Raw genomic sequence first — 17,480 nt, forward strand, 5'->3', positions numbered from 1 at the left:
CCACAGAAATGTGTCTGTGGATTTTCAGTAAAATTTTGAAAATTCGTCCAAGTTGTGCTCTCTTTCTTTCAATAGCTTGTATCAAACACATTTCACCTCATAGCTTATTTCTATTAACTCTCATATGTCAGCTTGATTCTTAGCTAGTTAAGTGAGCAATGTGTAAACTTTAACATATTGCATTGTTGTTTTAGTTTTTGAGAGGCATCAGATGAAAGAGTGCCCAATGACATCCATTAGGTTGAAAAAGAAAGCAAAGCGAGCGAGAGAATTTGTGAAAACGCAAAGATATTACCGTATATGCTTTATTTTTTTAATTTTTAGGTGGGGCACTTGACTAAGTGCCTCTCCTCACTTGGATCCGCTATTGAAAGCACTCATTTACAAAACGTGGCTGGACATTATTTTGACTTCTCCAAGGTGTAGCCTACATTTTTATGTTAATTAGCCTTGTAAGCGTTTGAGGTCGCGATTTCCCTGTGGTTGAAAAAAACAATCAAGAAATTGTAAATCCTAGGTATGATGACCAATTTTAGGTGGCAACGGCAAGATCTACAGTAGGCTACATAAGCTGGCTTTTTCACATCTGCTTCAATTCACCCAATAATGTGCAACAAAGATGGACATAACAAGTCATGGCTTTCTAAGAGTTTTAAGAAACATTCGTTGCATTGGGCCGGAATAAATGATCCCTACTCAACAACAAAGCCTTTTGCGTTAATGGGTATGATGGTCACAGAATAGGCTACTTGACTTATATAAAGCTTATGACAATTCATAATACTTTTCTTCCTTCTAGCGGTTAAAAACTATAGGCTACCCATTGCTACTTTAAACGCTTTGAAAGTTATAAAAGCAAAAAAGTACCGGTAGCATAATCTAATCAAAAAATATAACCCAAAATGTAGATAGCCTATTAAACTCACGTTAAACCATTTCAAATACTAAACTATCTTCATTTTCAGTGCTTCATCTTGTCATTTAGTCATTTTCACTTTTCATTTTCAGTGTTTATTTTCGAAGCGTTTGCTGAACATAAGTTTGGCATCTACAATTTGGGCTCTTTATTTTTTGGTTAGATTAACCAGTCTTTCTAACTATTTTGCTCTTAAAAAAGGCAGCTTTGTTACAAGGGTGAAACTGACTATGCCAGGGGTGTCCAAATTTTTTCCCGGAAGTGCCCGCGGGCCAATAGCCACTGACAATCTTGTTTTGCGTAAAGAAAGATGCATATATAGCAGTAATATTATTTCATGTCATTTTCATACAACAAAGCAATATGAAGGTTTTAATATTTTATGATGAATTAGGGCTTAGGCTATATAATTAGGTAATCTGTTTTTGCATCAGAAATTAACACATCCAAAACTTTGTAAATCATAGCTATTTTAATGTGAAGGATAAAACCGACGTCTTGATTTCTATACCCAGGTTAGTGACAGACAAGTGTAAAATAACACTTAAGTGAGAGTCGCTCAGCTTTGATCTCAAGGGGTTCTCGTTCAAGTGCACAACCGAGAACGTCTGCTCGCACACATATGTTGAACCGACCGAGCTCAACATTTTCTTTGCAAATTCTCGCATTTCTGGATACCGGTATTTGTTTTTATCCAGCTGCTGGAAAAAAGTACGAGAGAGAGAGATGTTGCTGTCGACTTCGAAGAGAAGCTCAATTAGTTGCATATGAGCTGGAGCCTCATCAGGGTTCGACCAGAAAGAAGAAAATAGCAATAAGTCTTTTACAGTTGCGGTAAATCTCAAAAGCGGTCGTTGATTTTGCTAGCAAGAAAATGAATGAATGCTCGTCTGTATGCTATCCAGACAGTATAATAGTTAATTTTCTATTTAAAAAAATGCAAGTTGAATTTGTATGATTTCTGTATGTCTGCTGGCCAAAAATAACACATTGTGTAACAACAGGCGCGGGCCAGACAAAAACGAATCACTGGCCTGATTTTGGACACCCCTGGTCTATGCCATAGAGCATTTATGTTGTTCAAGCTTTCATGTTGGGGACTCAGACACAAGCATCAAAATTCTGCAAATGTACTTCAGGCTCCTCTTGGGTAACAATAGTGCAAAACATCTGTCTTCCAATGTTGTATTGACATTTCTTTCCAACTGTAATTTTGAAATAACATGTTTAGGCTACAAAGGCTACACAGATCTTTATACTGCATAGCGAACATGCTCAGATATAAATTCAACAAATGTAGTGTTCTTGTAAAAAATGTGCTTTTTTGCACCTACTGTTCTGCATTTTATGCTTCTCCCCTTTGGTGTAATTATCCAATATCAGCTATTAATCGTCTGAAAGTTGCATATAACAACTCGTTCAGAATTCTGTTTAAATTGCCTAAAATTTGCAGCATTAGTCACATCCAAGTAAACCACAACGTGAACACTTTTTATGCCCTGCTACGGAAGAGCATTGCTAGCTTTGTAAATCGGTGTTGCAGCTCTTCTAACTCCTATATCAAAGCGTTAATGACCTTTGAGTGTTTCGCTCGTTCAATGTACTGTATTTACAACATTATAACCGTACAATGCTTGTTGTTTGATTGTCAATTATTTTATTTGTATGTGTGTGCTGGCGTGTTTCTATGGACCTCTATCTTCTGGTCTGAACCAAATAAATAAATAAAGGTTATATTTTAGTGATAGATTAAATGCAAATTTGTGCAGTTGTGCATACGGCAACCTAATCTCACAAGTGTAGATTTATCAAGTTTCAAACCTTAAAAGTAAATAACATTTAAAGTCAACTTTTAGGGATATAAGTGTTGAAAAATGGAAAATGTTATCAACTACTTGTTTCAAATATCATCTTCGTCTTCATAGACTTTTCTTTGCCGGTTCTTGGGCTTGTTTTTCTGAAAACTTGTCTTGTGGTAATCGCCATTTGCTTGCGGATGATCGAACTCATATCCGTTCGTCTGGCTTCCTGGTTTCGCATAGATCGGCGGCAACTTAGAGTAGTGGGAAATTTCTGGAACAACTTCCGCGTTGCTGGAGTCCCGAAGAGCTGTCAACTTCCTTCGATCTTCATCACTCCATGAATAGGAATCGCGTTGAGCATTGCTTCCTGGACCCCACGTGTGCAAGTCATGCTGATGGTAATGTTGCTAAAATTACAGCAAGATAATTTTAAAAATGGAAGTAAGATCTATCTACATACGACTTTAGTAAAGTTGCGTTAAGTTTACCGGCCGTTTTTTGAAGTGAGGTCTCTTCAGCTACAAGTGCATATCAATGCAGACGGGTTTAAAGAACTTTCCTATTCTCGTTGCGTTTAGCATGCATGGATATATTTTGAGAGATGTGTTGTGGCTTTTACGCGACTAAAGTTAACGGAGATAATTTCAAATGCTGTCAAGGGGCAATAACGATTTCTTATTCTGCCAACATCCTACAGAAATTCACATGGTTGTCATCAACCAAAAACATATCCATTAAGCATAACCCACAGCAGGTTTATAACAATAACTGATAGTAACCAAATTACACCAACTTTTTTTTATGCCAAATAGTAAATGTTATTACAAGGAAAACTTTTTTTACGCAATTTGATGGGCAACATGTCCAGTGTCAATGCGTCAACATTTCTTACCGCCTACATCACTAAGTAGTGTAGTTGTACGTACACTTAGGCTACTATAATTTACCTTTGATTCTGTTTTCCATTTGTTGACTGCGTTGCCAAAAGAAAGAGATGAGTCCAACATTCCCCTCTTGCGGGTAGACGTCATTTTTCGATCACCTCGCACAAACTTCTCTTGTTGGTAGCTCCCTTTCATAACTTGTTTTTGTATTCGCTTTGGAAAGATGTGACTCATTGGAATTGCATCTCACTTTGCAGGTTAATAAACAGTAACTACTAAGGTGAGTATGCATAGTGTGAATGCAATTTTTGGAGTTGTTGTTTATCATAAGATGATGAAATATAGAATCATAGCCGATGTTAAACAGTGTAAACAGAAAAACAATTTTGCTCCAATCGAAATTAAAAATCTATTCTTTACCAGACGAATGCTAATTTTTGCTGTTAAAACAAAGCAGCCCAGGTTGTATTGTTTAATTTACCGCACCTTATTAGTAGTTTCCCAGTAATTTCGATCGCATCCTAACATTATGCTGGAACCTTTAGGATCTGGCCTTCGATATCTAGATGTACGCGTTGGATCCAATTTCCGGGCGGATCTGCTTGTTTCCTATGATCATTAGTGTTAACAACGTGTAAATAATGTTAACAACAAAATTAAAATGTTATAATATAAATTAATTGGATTTGGCAGAATAATGTCTAATAAATAATTGATTTAATAACCAACTATTAGGCTTTTGTGGTTATGAAACCAGCATCAAATCAATAGGTCATTGTTATAATAGTCTGCACGATTTTAAATTTGCTTACCAAATATTCCATAATTGCTCATTGGGTTTACTTCGTGAGGTTTCACAAGAGCAGGTTAAGATGTCGAAGTTGTAAAATATTTCTTGGGAACTTCAATTTTTATCATAACAAGAAAATAAAGTTATCACAATCGTTTCTAACCGCCTAGCCGATGAATAAAATCAGTGGCGTACCCAAGGGGGGGGGGGGGGGGGGGTGTGGACATTGGGCCATGCTTATTTATTCAAAACTTTTTTTATACGGTTGAATTTTAAACTAATGACTTGGCTGGTTTTTAGATCGCAGCAGGCAAAATTTGTTTTAAGGTTTACCAAGAACATAGACCAAGTTTTAATATGACTGGCGATCCTAAAATTACGATTTGTCACCCCGTTTGAGGTCGCGACCAGTAGCGTTGACAGGAGGGTCCATGGGGTACTTTTGGACCGAAACCCGGTATAATTTTAGGGGCCGGAATCTTTTCAAGGGACCTGGGAACATGAAGAAACGACAGCGTATTTTTTAGATACAGTGCGTTTTTCTTGTAAATGTTTTTATTTGGGACCCCAAGTTTTCATCGGTACTGGCCCAAAATATCCTCTCAACCGCCCTGGTCGCGACCCATAGTTTGGAAAGCCCTGTATAGGCTACGTGAAAAGGTGTTTCACTGATGTTTGTTATCAACAGGTAGCCTACTAACACAATGGGTGGTAGCTGTGATAAAATCGGTTATCTCGTTTTTGAAAAACTTTGGTAGGCCTACCTAGTATGTGAGCATTTGATGTATAGGCTATAATTTTCCATCACGAAATTTATAATCATGGTTTAAAGAACATTGAGCAAAATCATAAAAAAATTAATAGCGCCGAGATTTCTATTAATTGCTTGATGCTTATTTTGAAGCAAACGTTTTCGATCGGGCCAGGTGTGCTGCTTCAATAATTTTTCCTTAGGCAAGGATCGTGAGCTGTTTGTAAGAATACTGAGACACCATTCCAAAGTACATTATTTGCTCAATCTTATTCCAATCCACATCGGAAATTACTTGCTTTTTTATGTAGCCTGCCTTGGACTTGTCTTTCTGTAATTGTTTTTTTTTTTCGCCAGCTTACCATGCTTTTAATGCCTTTTCTACACTACAAATGCTTTGAGCTGAGCGTGCCACTTCATGCTTATCCTGATCACTTCGATTTATGTAGAGACCTATCAACGTCTTTTGTCGGTTGCGTGGTGGAAAGGTGAAGAAAACACTGGTGCGATGTTCAATAAACATCAGTTCGACATCTATCGAGAAGACAGGCTTCCTTCTATTTCATATCAATTTGCAACTGACCGGCAGTTTCCCTGGCAGCCTATAATAATCTAACGTTACTTTTTATATGCCGCACAACCTATGCTCTTCATTTCGTTGAAAACGTTCTTTACTTCGAAGTAACAGCTGTTCTCAGCAGTCTAACTATCATCAAAAGATATTATCCCAGTTAAAATCATAAGCACCCAGCCTTTCAGTGTGCACAAAAATTGCAGAATCGTTCTTCTCTTTTGACATAATCATCTGCACATGTCTTTTTAATCTCCGCGCAGTTTTCTTGACCTTTAACTAGAACCTCGGATTCCTTTTTTGTTGGACGTTTCCAATTTCGGGGAGTGGGTATTTAACTTTTATACTGAAGTTTTAAATAAGTTTAGATAGATCTTTCTGTTTGTTTTACATAATAGCCTAGCCCTATTGTAATTTTCAACAAGTTTATTTCTGAATTGCTTGTTTTCAATTGCATTTCTGAAATTTATTCATGGTAAGACAACTCCTCCATGCAAAAATGCAATATTTGATAAGCCAATATTAATAATGGTTTATCATCAAAACACTGGTGTTTTAATTCTATTCGAATCCGTCGTGCTCCTTTCGGTCAAACTTGTTTTTTATCATCTAAGAAAGCCTAAACTTATAAGCTATAATATTCACAAAGTCGCTGTGAGTCACAATCGGAATTTTTCGACTTTAGAATAGAATTTTCAATAAAGATAATTCGATATCATGAAAGAAAGGTGCATTAAATATTTAATGCCTCTATAAATTATTTGAACAAAAATAAGACGGTTGTTAAGACAGGGAACAACAACGCCGCTGTAACAGGGTTTTTCCCTCTCGTTAAACAACAATCATCGTCTAATTATATTCTTATGCATTCTTCTAATCATTTACTATGTCTTACATATTAAACGTGTACGGTATTAAATAATCGCCTCAGCATAAGAGCTTCTAACGAGTAGTTTGTGCCATAACGCTTTTGTCTGTCGAAACTCACAAGATTGAAGTGTGTGTGTTGTTTTTTTTACTAAAATTAAGATTATCGGTTTTATTTAGGCTAGACCGGAAAATAGCAGCCTACCCAAAAACCTTTTAGTTGCTTCGCAGAGACACTTGACCTGTCAACTTTTCGTAAATTATTTTAACCATTTGGTGCTCTATTGAGAAAAATGCAGTAGCCTACCCCCATATAATTTTGTATTGCGTTACTCGGACTCTGAAAACAACCTAGTAGGCTACCCTGGTAAAACCTGATGTTTAAAGTCGCAGTTTTATGATAATGCATACAAATCGTTGTACTGTACAAAGAAAATTGAAATGTAGGCTACTCATCATAGTAATAATAAAGTGTCAACGTTCAGGGATGTAGTCTACTCTTACAGCCTAACCTATTACCCATGCTTATGTTTGTAGTCTTTTGCTTGACGTGTGTGTATTTTTTCTCATATAAATCCATATGGATGTGAATATCTTTTGCGGTGCCAGCGCTACAGATTCAATCACAAATCGTTTATATTAGCCTACTGTACAAAATAAATGGTTGAATTGCAAGGCCAACAAATCGCTGAATCAACTCTAGGGATGTGCGCGCAACGTTTCCATACAGCTACTTTATCTGGCTCAGATCCGCACCCTATCTGGGCCAGATATAGTGGCTGTCTGGATAACCTATCGCAAAAAACTGTTTTACATTCAGCAGCATGTAGCCTAGTAGATGAAAAAAATGAAAGACACCACTTTAACAACCGGAAACTTTACTTTGTCAATCTCGATAACCGAGCCTGCGTCAATGGTAGAGTCTCTACAAGTAGCCTATATGTGAAATTGCCAGGATAAAGCTCTCAAAAAGATTTCTCAGTCCGAGGACAAAGATTCCCACAATCAATCAAATGTCGAAACAAACGCAAAAGATTCTTCTTTTGACTTAATTATGGTTAAATGTTCCATCAATAGACCCAAAACTTTTTTTAAATCAAAAAGTCAAATGTACCAAAATGGTGTAGCCTACGGACTTAAAACCAACTTCAAAAATGGTTCGAGGTTCGTGCCCACTAACACCCAGGTGGCCCATATGCCCTAAAAGTCGTCTGGAAGTCAACTCCGTAAACCATGGGGCTGTCTATAACAGACGTCCGTAAGTAATAAGGGGGAGAGGGTTCCTAAAATGCGGACATCCTTTTTATAGTATAAACAACAAAATCATTTTAACCATCTGATCGACGCGTTGTCATATCGATTTCACAACCAAGCTTCACATCTAACTGCAGAACCTGGAGCGGTTCAGACACGCATAAAAATGATCAATGTAGAAGGGATGTCCGTTTCAAAATAACGGATCTTTTAGAACCGGCTCCAAATTACGGTTTGGAAATAAAATACTCGCCATATGTTTGTCCTTACTGCACCGCGTTCTGGGCTCTGATCACCCCTTTTCGTGCAAAATTCGATACATGTGTGCAAAATCACTAGAAGCGTTTGGCTGAATCACAAGAAGATCTTCAAGAAATATTGGACAATGTTAACTCAATTGGAAAAGAATTTAATATGAAAATTAACGCTAAAAAGACTAAATCAATGATAATCTCAAAATCACCAGACACTCCAGTACTCCAAATTATAATTGACAATCAAAATATACAAAAAGTTAAATCTTTTTCTTATCTTGGACATTTAATTACTGAAGATGGGAGGTGTGAACATGAAACTCTAAGACGGATAGAAATTGCAAGAACTACTGTAGCCTATATTTGGAAAAATGAAAAATGTTTTAATCAATCAAAGTTTAAATTTATCAATTCGTCAAAGAATATTAAAATGCTATGTCTGGTCAATCCTTTTATACAACTCTGAAACTTGGACAGTGTCACAAAAAATGGAAAAACGGATCGATGCCTTCGAGCTCTGGTCATAAAGGCAAATGTTAAAAATTTCATGGAAACAAAAGATCACTAACGATGAAGTATTATCCAAATTTAATTCAAGCAAAATTCTCTTACAAATAGTCAAAAGAAGAAAATTAAAGTATTTTGGACACACAATAAGGCAAAACTCGTTACAAAGATCATTAATAGAAGGCAAGATAAACGGTAAAAGAAACAAAGGTAGACCAAGAATGATTTGGACATCAAACATCACTAAATGGACAAAATTAAGTTAGGTCGAGAACAATGGCGCATTGTATCCAACCCTCAATACGAGGAAGGAACGTAATGATGATAATGTGTGCAAAAGTGAGACGACACTTATCGGGTAACTCAATCTTTGCGGTGTGAATCGCGTATGAGGAAGATATTTCTATTTAACACTCTATGATTCTATCACACTAAGAAAACGTTTCTTACACTCACAGCAGCCATTGGATTCATCTTCATGATCAAGTGGAAAATAGCACAGAGTTTGCAACACAGACAATTGTGCAATGTACGTAGGCCTACATGCTGTTTGGCGAAAAAATGAAGCCACGTATCTGTTCTATCTATACGTCATGTATATTTTCCATATGCGGCCGAAGTCACGCGTCACAGAAAGGCATCATACCGGTACATCAAACACAATTATAATGAAGATGTTGGCTCACAAGTCGAGGAAGAGAGTGAAGTTGAATAAGAGAAAATTGATGAGTGTGCGATGATAAAACATTTTTGATGCCTTGCAGTCTACTTGGAGCGAAGATGATTAAATTAAGCCTACATGCTTTGCATACAGTCGTAAAAGAGTTTTGTGTGCAGTACTTGCAAAGTATGATATCACAACGCAACTTTGTATAAAGCCTTGTAAGCTTTAATGCACTACACGGAGATCTGATATAATTGACTAAACAGGGTTTCTAAACTACCACTCCAGTAGAAGTGGTATATTTGTAGTCTTACGCAAGCAATACTAGTTTATGAAACAGCCATGGCCACTCACACTTCGGCGAAACCTGGTCATGTTGCCGTACGGACAAGGGGAGAGTGTGTTGTAACATAGCGTACAAAGGGGGTGATTTTTTGCAATTTTATGAGAACGTTTGTTATGGACACCCCCAAATCTGAAATCCAGTTAAGCTAAAGTATCGTTTTTTTTGGATTAAAATTGTCAGAAGGTCCATTTTTAAGTACTGTATATTTGCTTTAATGCAACTTTCGTCTTTATTTCAAGTTGTGTAAGCCAGAAATCGTCAAAATGAAGTTCGTAATAGCATCCATGATGTTGGATTTTGAAATGGACCTTCGAAATTTAGGCAATTTGTGACTTGTATTGGTGAAATAATGACAAAAGTTGCATTAGAGCAGATATAAATATGGATCTTCTAAGCATTTTAAGACAAAAACATAACATCCTAGCTTAACAGGTTTCGAAGTGACGATACTTTCATAAAACTTTGACCTCTCGGCGAACTTGAGGGGATATGGGCCACCTGGGTGTAGGTGTCACGAGCCCCACACCATTTCAGAAGTTGGTTTTAGGTCCATACGCCACTTTTGGTACATCTGACCTTTGATTTAAACAAAAAAATTAACTCCACCTTATTGACCAGTCCATAAATCTGACGTTGACTGACGCATCTATTGACATCAAGCCAGCTGAGAGCAAGCAGATGACGCTCGGGCAGACAGAAGTGGTGTTCTCGACAACCAGCTCATGGCTACTCAACATTCCACAAACGTGAAGTGAAGTAAAATCAACATCTCAAAAAGAACAAAAACAATCAAATTTTTAACTTGAACTTCATTGTTTTTGGAACATGTCGAATTGTTAATGAAATCCTTGTTTTGTCGCGTTTCAAGTTGATAGAGTCAGTTTTTTGGATATTCTGCTTCAAGACGACATCGCCAAGGTTATCAATGTTTCTGACATCATCTTTGCGTATTCGATCGTCGCAAGTTTCTGATATACCATGTAGATAGAAAGTGTACATCGAATCTTTCAGCACCAACAGGCTTCGTCGCTCAAGAAGAAGAGAAAATTGGTATCTAAAAAATAATTAGACTGAGCTGGTTAATTCGTCTTTTAGTGAAGTGTTTGGACCCATCGACAAGTTTTGCAAGACTCTTTAACGAAGATTTCTGAACTGTTTAGTTATTCGTTAATCTGTTAGAATGGAGAAACTTTTTTAATGCTTCACAACAAGCACATGAGACTTATTAGAGACTATGCAGCAACATAGAATCTAACTTTTTTTTTCGAACACAAAAAGCAATGGATGTAAAGCAGTGTCTTGAACGTTTTCGGCTTTTGTGGAGCCCTCATCACGAAATTCAAATGTAGCTTTTTTCAAATAATTACACGTAACTAGTGCATTGCGAACGTTTTTGTCAATACACAGCATGTTTAAAAATTGAATGAGGCTGTTCATCAGGCATTTAGTGGTTTTGTTTGTTTTATGTTTAATGATTGAATTATGTTGATTAGCTTCATAAACAAGCCACAGATTAGTGAAAACAGCATAGAGCAGTGCTTCTCAACCTTTATTTGTGGCAACCCAAATATTAAGGTTAAATTAATAGCGAAGATTTGGCGACCCTATTTCCAAAACTTGGCCTACGTTTCGTGCAACGTTTTGTATGCATGAAAAAATGAGCCACGCACTCATAAGAGCTATCTTGCTCAGTGCCAATCTCATGTCATCTTCAGGCTGAAGACAATTTCTCTCCATTGTTTTGATGTGAATAAGCACAGAAAATCCGCTCACAGGCAAGCAGTAACAAATGGCAGGAAAGCTTTTGCTGCGTGCGTGTGTGCCAGCAACAGTCTTTTCATTCTTGACTTTTGTCCAAAATTGACCAAAGGTGTCTTTCTTAAAACAGTTCATCAGTACACGGTCGCACTGAATGTCAATAAACTCCTCTTGAAACCAAAAATGCTTTGGTAGTTTTCAGACAGGGTATCAACATCAATAGCAAATGGATTGCGCATTCATTTCAAACCTTTTGCAATTTTATGGATAATCAAAGTTTCGTATCAATGAACCCAAATGCTTTTCTATGACAAGCTGGACGTCGTCAAAGCCTTAACTCCGTATCTTCCAGTAACTAATTCAAAACAGTAAATGATGCTATTGTGCGCAAACGGGCATCGAAGCCAAACGTCACAGTATTTCCTGAGATGCGATCTTTATGCTAGGTGTGGTTTTTGAAGCAACTAATTGTTACAATTCCCTAGTGCAGTGTGTACTGTTGTGTACACTGTCTACAGAACACTTCATCCAAAATGCGCGTGGCAAAATCGTCTAGTGAAACATGTGGCGTAGTTTGAATAGCCTAGTGGAAATTACAAAAAATAAAGTAGTGGTAGGCAGTTTTAACTTTGCTCAAGAGACATAATCTTTTATTACCACATCTTACAGCGACCCAGCCAAATGAAACGGCCACCCAGTTTTGGGTCGTGACCCAGGGGTTGAGAAGCACTGGCATAGAGCAACAATCAATTAATTTCTTAGAGAAATCATATGTTGTCACCGTTCTTGAATCTTCTGTTAAATGTTTGGCATAAATTTATGCAATATTCACTGATGTAGTTAGTTTACCAGTCCTATTGCATGGAAGTAAATAATACGACTACATAATAAAACAATATAACAAGTCGACATGTTTTCGGAAAATCATGTCTTTTTGAATTTGAACAATTAAATGAAACGAAATACAATGAACCTGTGTGGTGACTCGGTATTCTCTTGACTCGGCTCCGTTGTGATTGGTGCGTAGAAATCAAGGACAGTGTGTGACCCTAAACTTATGGTAGCCACTGTTGGAAAGTACAAAAGGCCATCTTGGTGAGGCTGAAAAAAAGTACAACTTTGTATGATTTGTCAGTCTAAAGTTGATGCTATAAACTGGACAGAAAGCAAAAACTTTAGGAGTAGCCCAGTTGCGTGGACACCATAGGCCAGGGCTTCCCAAACTTTTTTGCACGCGACCCCTTTTAATCTCCTAAAATTTTCCGCGATCCCCTTTACAGTTAAAAGGATAAGCAATGCGAAATATACGTTTGTGATATATATTGAAAGGTTTAATTTGAACGGAAACTAAAAGCAAGCTTTCCGTACTCGAAGGCTACTACTTTACTAGGCCTTGTAGCCTGCTGGAAACAAAAGCAAACACATTTATTCAGTGTGATGGGTGCGACTGCTCTCTGCGACAAAGCAAGTCTAGCCGTCGCTCGATGTTTGTCAATGCTGGTCTCAAGCATCTCAAGGCAGCTTCAATGTTACTTACGCTGGAACGGTATTTTATCAACTTTGAAAACACTGACACGCACATATACGTGGAGACAAACGGCAGGAGTGCGGTTACTGCTAAGCCATATAGGCCTAATGGTGAATATTCCAGTCTAACGTTAGGCTAAGCCAAAAAGTGTGAAACCTTTTTCCAGAAAATTCAAGCCACAACTTAGTTAAAAGATAAATCTGCAAATTTTTCTTGAGATTTGAAAGAGAGGTAATCGGTACTTTGTTTCAGCATGGTCCGCCCCGTTAGCTCAGTGGTTACGCGCCCAGCTCAAGATCACGCGGCGCAAGTTCGACTCTCGGGGTGTGCGCTTGAGTAACGCATTTCAGGACGGCTCTCCATTAAACGGCACTTAGTGAATGGAATAATTCCTCGGCAACAATCGGAAAACTTCACTCTGCCAATCTCGGTAACCGGCCCTGTGTCAAGAGCCTCTGCAAGTATGCGGAACTACCAGGAATAATATATCAAGGCTTTGTCAGTCCGAGGATAAAGATTCAAAACCAATCAACCAAATGGGTTTTGGATCAAATCTAAAAGTATTGTCCAATTCTGGAAGAAAATATTTTTTAGCCCTTTCAACAGTCTTGAGAAGTGTCGATAACCAGAGGCTTAATATAACGTTTGATTCCATGCCATTGTTAGCCAAAAGACTTTTCAGTAAATGAGATTATTTCAAATAAATCATTTTCAATGTTTTGTTTCTAGATGTTTAATTTTTTTGATGAACGCTCCAACTTTAGATTTCCATGTAAAAACATAAATGTTTTCTCCTTGGAAGGACAAATTAAATTCGTTCCTCTTTTTCAAGCAAACCTGACAAATAGCATAATTTGAAAAGCCTTTCCAAAAACGTCTTTACAAACACGGTGGACAAAGGCTACACTTTTTCCGTTGGAAAATTCACGACTTAATTTTTTAACACTAATAACTTGTTAAAACATTGGCTTTAATTTTGAAATTCACGTTTACAATGCAGAAAAGAGGATTTTAAACTCCTATTACTTCCTATTACTACCTATACGGGTAGCCTACTGAGTGCACGACTCTTAATTAGTTAATAACTTTCACAGCATTTTGCATATAAGTGATAATATGCAGTGCATTGTATAAAATTTGTATACTTTCTGCGACCCCTGAAGTTCGTTACGCGACCCCTGTGGGGGTCGTGACCCCCACTTTGGGAAGCCCTGCCATAGGCTATCTGAGATGGGTTCGACATCTTGAAGGAATGTATGAGAATATTTTGACAAAATCAGTTTGGAAACATGGGAAGAGACTGCGAAAGAAGATCTGACAAAACGAAACTTAAAAATTAATGATGCTAAGGATAGAGAGAAATGGAGGTCACTGCAGACAACTGGTCGACCTCTGATGTTTTGGAATGAAGACCAGGCTTCTTTGAAGCAAAATGGATATACTGTAATCTCCAAACAAAATTTTCAATAGTTGCAATGAGATTAAGTTGATGTCGTAAAAACTTTGCATTTGTTTTATCATTTAAAAACGCCCCTTGGGCAAAGTGGAACACATTAAATCGACTCTGAACCGGTGTTGGCCGTACTAAATCTGCAATGGTAATGTGGGGCTACAACATGGGTCCAGTTACATGCATTTGTGGCAACAAACCCCAAACAGTGGACCATCTTGCTGTGTGCCCTCAGCTTACCACCCGCTGGCACCCAGTGTAGTAAGTGGGACCTTTCAATCTACAACTCCATCGTAAAAGAATGAGTCAATATGTGGAGTATTGACAAATTTAGAAGACTCGATAGAAGATCATTCAAAAAATCGAAAGTTTCTTGTGATACTTAGATTTCAATTTTTTTAAATCTGCCATTTCTTCTGAAAAGGGGTTAGATGGAGAGGATCTTGCCAATTTCAAAATTTTCGGCCGGGCAATTGCAACACCAACTGCACTATTCATACCTCAGCAACTTTTATCTTTTGCCAAGAGAAAATTAGCATTTTTTTTCCTTTTCTTATGCAAAATTTAATAACTACAGTTAATCACTATTTCCCTAATTGCAAGAATAATTTAATCCCTATTTTCCTAATTGCAAGAATACACAAAATCGATATTTACCATTATCCCTTGACCAGGTCTATATTCATTAACTAAAACATGGTTAGGATTGTATGCCCCAAATATTCCTTTTTTCGACACCAATTCATTGCATTCTTGCAGCCACTGAAAAAATACATGAACTCGACAATTTAACATTTGTAAATTTTTAGACTTGCCAGGAAATATGTATTAATTTTTTTCAATAGGCTATGTTAAAACAGATCTTCCAGAGCACAGCCTGAAATAGATTCGCAGTCAGCATCATTTTAGTCCAAAACCGATAACATTATTATTAGTGTGAATTGGGCAACCTTGCTGACCTGGGGTATGATTTCTTGAATCATTCCTTTAGGGTGGGGAATTCCTCCTGTCAAAATAACGATCATTTACTTCAGGTCACAATATTTGCTCTATGCATTACCTTGGCAACACTTTAATACCTTACCCCAATTTTGTAATCGCCTGTTTGATAAAACTGTCCATTTTGGAATGGGAGCTTGATTAACTTTGTCTATCAAAAATCTCTCTTTTTCTTCGGATATAAAATTGGAAATGTAGAAAGCAGAATCTGGAACCTAGAAAAGTTAATCATAGTTATACATATACTTGTAGCCAAGATTGAAAGGTACTGTAGGCTGACAGATTAGTTAAATCTTTATCCTCAGAATGGGAAAGCTTCTTTACAAACTTAATCCTGGTAATCTACTTAAACTTAATCCTAAATCTACTAACAACTGATTCAACAAAATTTACAGCAATAGCGCCTAGCAGCACAGAAACTCAACAGCCCGCAGCCTTAAGCTAAACCAAAGAGCCACATGAAAGAACCACTCACTGAATTCAACACCATTCGTCATAGCACATGACTAGGGAACTGTGTTCCGAAAGCTCGTGTAATTCGATATTGCCACAACTAACTCGCAGCATCTGGCTTAAACAGATCGTTAGAATCTACACTGTGAAGTAAGCAACAATCATGTTGCTAAAAGCGAAACTCAATCAATTGTTTAATCCTGGTAGTTTTGCATACTTATAGAAATAGGGGCTTTGAACCAATGACGCAAGCCTGTCACCGAGATTGACAAAGTGAAGTTTCCACTTGTGGTTGAAGTGTTGTCTGTGAACTATTCCATTCACTTGGTGCCGCTGAATAGAGAGCAGTCCTGGGAATGCATTGCTCAAGGGCACACCCTGAGAGTCAAACCAGCACCGCTTGATCTTGAGTCAGACGCTTAACCACTGAGCTTAGCAAATCTAAACATCAATAGGCTCAGAGAAGACTCCAGTAAGAAATAATTGAGTCCTGGTAGAAGCAACGTTGTAAAGTTCAGCAATTAAAAGTGTAAAAAAATAACACTGACAAAAAATGATAGGTAGCAGCTTGCCTCTTGCATAACGAACCTGATAGTGATAAGATCTCTATGATTACAATATTTATAGCGGTTCAATAAATCACATATTAGGCCTATATTATAATAGTTAAAACTGAAGTAAGCGTTTAATGAGTAGGCCTACGTTTTAATGAAACAAAACTTTGAAGAACAACACTAACAAAGTTGTAAATTATTAAACCAACAGTATGCCTAGTAGCACATGGCAGAAAAGTAAAACACTTTTCACTTTAAAGGCATAGTTATTATTATATAAGAAACTACCAAGCTTATTCTGATCACCCATCACAACATAATGTAAAATGAAATAAAGCTACTTTAAGTCTTACTCAAAAAGTAAATATAACTTAGACTTAGTTTTTCTAGTTCCATAAAAGGTTGTTTTATACAACTTCCATTTTCATTTCACACTATAGTGCTTATAGTTACAAAAAATTCACAAACCGAAAACATTCTTGTTAAACACATACCTACATTTAGCAATTGAAATGCTTCCATCAAAAACAAATATAAAAGTTACTCAGGCGAAGTTGTGCAATAAATATTCAAGTCTTCATATTGTAAAGTCGACACCTTGTTGTATGCTTCTGAAATGTCGTAAAAAGTAATTTTTGCTTGGATGATCAAGAATAAAAACACACTGATATAAAGTTAAATTATAAAATCACGCATACAGGACTATGACAAAGGGATCACTAGGGGTAGGGTGAAATGGGTATATTTTTCATATACTTTGTATTGTGCAATCTTGCAGTTGGTAGATTACGTTAATATTTTTATTGGGTTCTTACATTGGGTCTTTGGTGAAACTTACATTTTCCCAAGAATGCATATCAAAGCTGTGATAACCCTTTTTTTGGCACCTCATATATATACCCATTTCACCCCACAAAATAGGTTGAAATGGGTATACAAGAAATTTCCCTAGTAAAGCAATGATAAACTCTAAAATACCTATATATTTCATACATTCAAATGGTATGGTTATAACAAAATAATTTGTTAAAAAATTCAAACTTTTGGAAGAAGCAACTTTTTTCAGAATGAAATTTTAATCACTGCAAAATTTACGTTTATGGTGTGTAGTGGCAAATTAACATAAAACAAT

At 36.9% G+C, this 17,480-nt stretch overlaps 2 protein-coding genes across 3 annotated transcripts; both read right to left on the bottom strand.

The window, feature by feature from the left end:
• Positions 1–2,648: 2,648 nt before the first annotated feature.
• LOC145784881 (uncharacterized) lies at positions 2,649–4,550 on the bottom strand. The gene is made up of 4 exons (XM_082596715.1): positions 4,415–4,550; positions 4,089–4,211; positions 3,666–3,815; positions 2,649–3,125 (listed from the first exon to the last, which is right to left on the bottom strand). Exons 1-4 carry the CDS (start codon positions 4,424–4,426, stop codon positions 2,817–2,819), a joined length of 594 nt encoding a protein of 197 aa, XP_082452841.1. The 5' UTR covers positions 4,427–4,550; the 3' UTR covers positions 2,649–2,816.
• Positions 4,551–8,305: 3,755 nt separating this feature from the next.
• Positions 8,306–16,961, bottom strand: LOC145784306 (putative RNA/DNA demethylase ALKBH6). Of its 2 annotated transcripts, none has more exons than XM_082596099.1 (6): positions 16,847–16,961; positions 15,427–15,556; positions 15,302–15,348; positions 15,000–15,104; positions 12,338–12,465; positions 8,306–10,660 (listed from the first exon to the last, which is right to left on the bottom strand). In XM_082596099.1, exons 1-6 carry the CDS (start codon positions 16,868–16,870, stop codon positions 10,396–10,398), a joined length of 699 nt encoding a protein of 232 aa, XP_082452225.1. In that variant the 5' UTR covers positions 16,871–16,961; the 3' UTR covers positions 8,306–10,395. The 2 variants fall into 2 exon arrangements, with proteins under 2 accessions (XP_082452225.1, XP_082452226.1); XM_082596100.1 differs by lacking the exon at positions 16,847–16,961 and adding an exon at positions 15,817–16,281.
• Positions 16,962–17,480: the final 519 nt, after the last annotated feature.

The sequence above is a fragment of the Aplidium turbinatum genome, chromosome 15, assembly GCF_918807975.1.
Source record: "Aplidium turbinatum chromosome 15, kaAplTurb1.1, whole genome shotgun sequence".
Lineage (NCBI taxonomy): Eukaryota > Metazoa > Chordata > Ascidiacea > Aplousobranchia > Polyclinidae > Aplidium > Aplidium turbinatum.

Coding starts and splice junctions, on each gene's coding strand:
- LOC145784881 (XM_082596715.1), bottom strand. Junction 3,816..4,088: donor ACTGGGAAACTACTAATAAG/GTGCGGTAAATT, acceptor ATCTTTCCAAAG/CGAATACAAAAACAAGTTAT. Junction 3,126..3,665: donor AATGGAAAACAGAATCAAAG/GTAAATTATAGT, acceptor CTGTAATTTTAG/CAACATTACCATCAGCATGA.
- LOC145784306 (XM_082596099.1), bottom strand. CDS start 16,870: ATGGAAGCATTTCAATTGCTAAAT. Junction 15,349..15,426: donor CAGGCGATTACAAAATTGGG/GTAAGGTATTAA, acceptor TTATTTTGACAG/GAGGAATTCCCCACCCTAAA. Junction 15,105..15,301: donor TTCAAGAAATCATACCCCAG/GTCAGCAAGGTT, acceptor GTATTTTTTCAG/TGGCTGCAAGAATGCAATGA.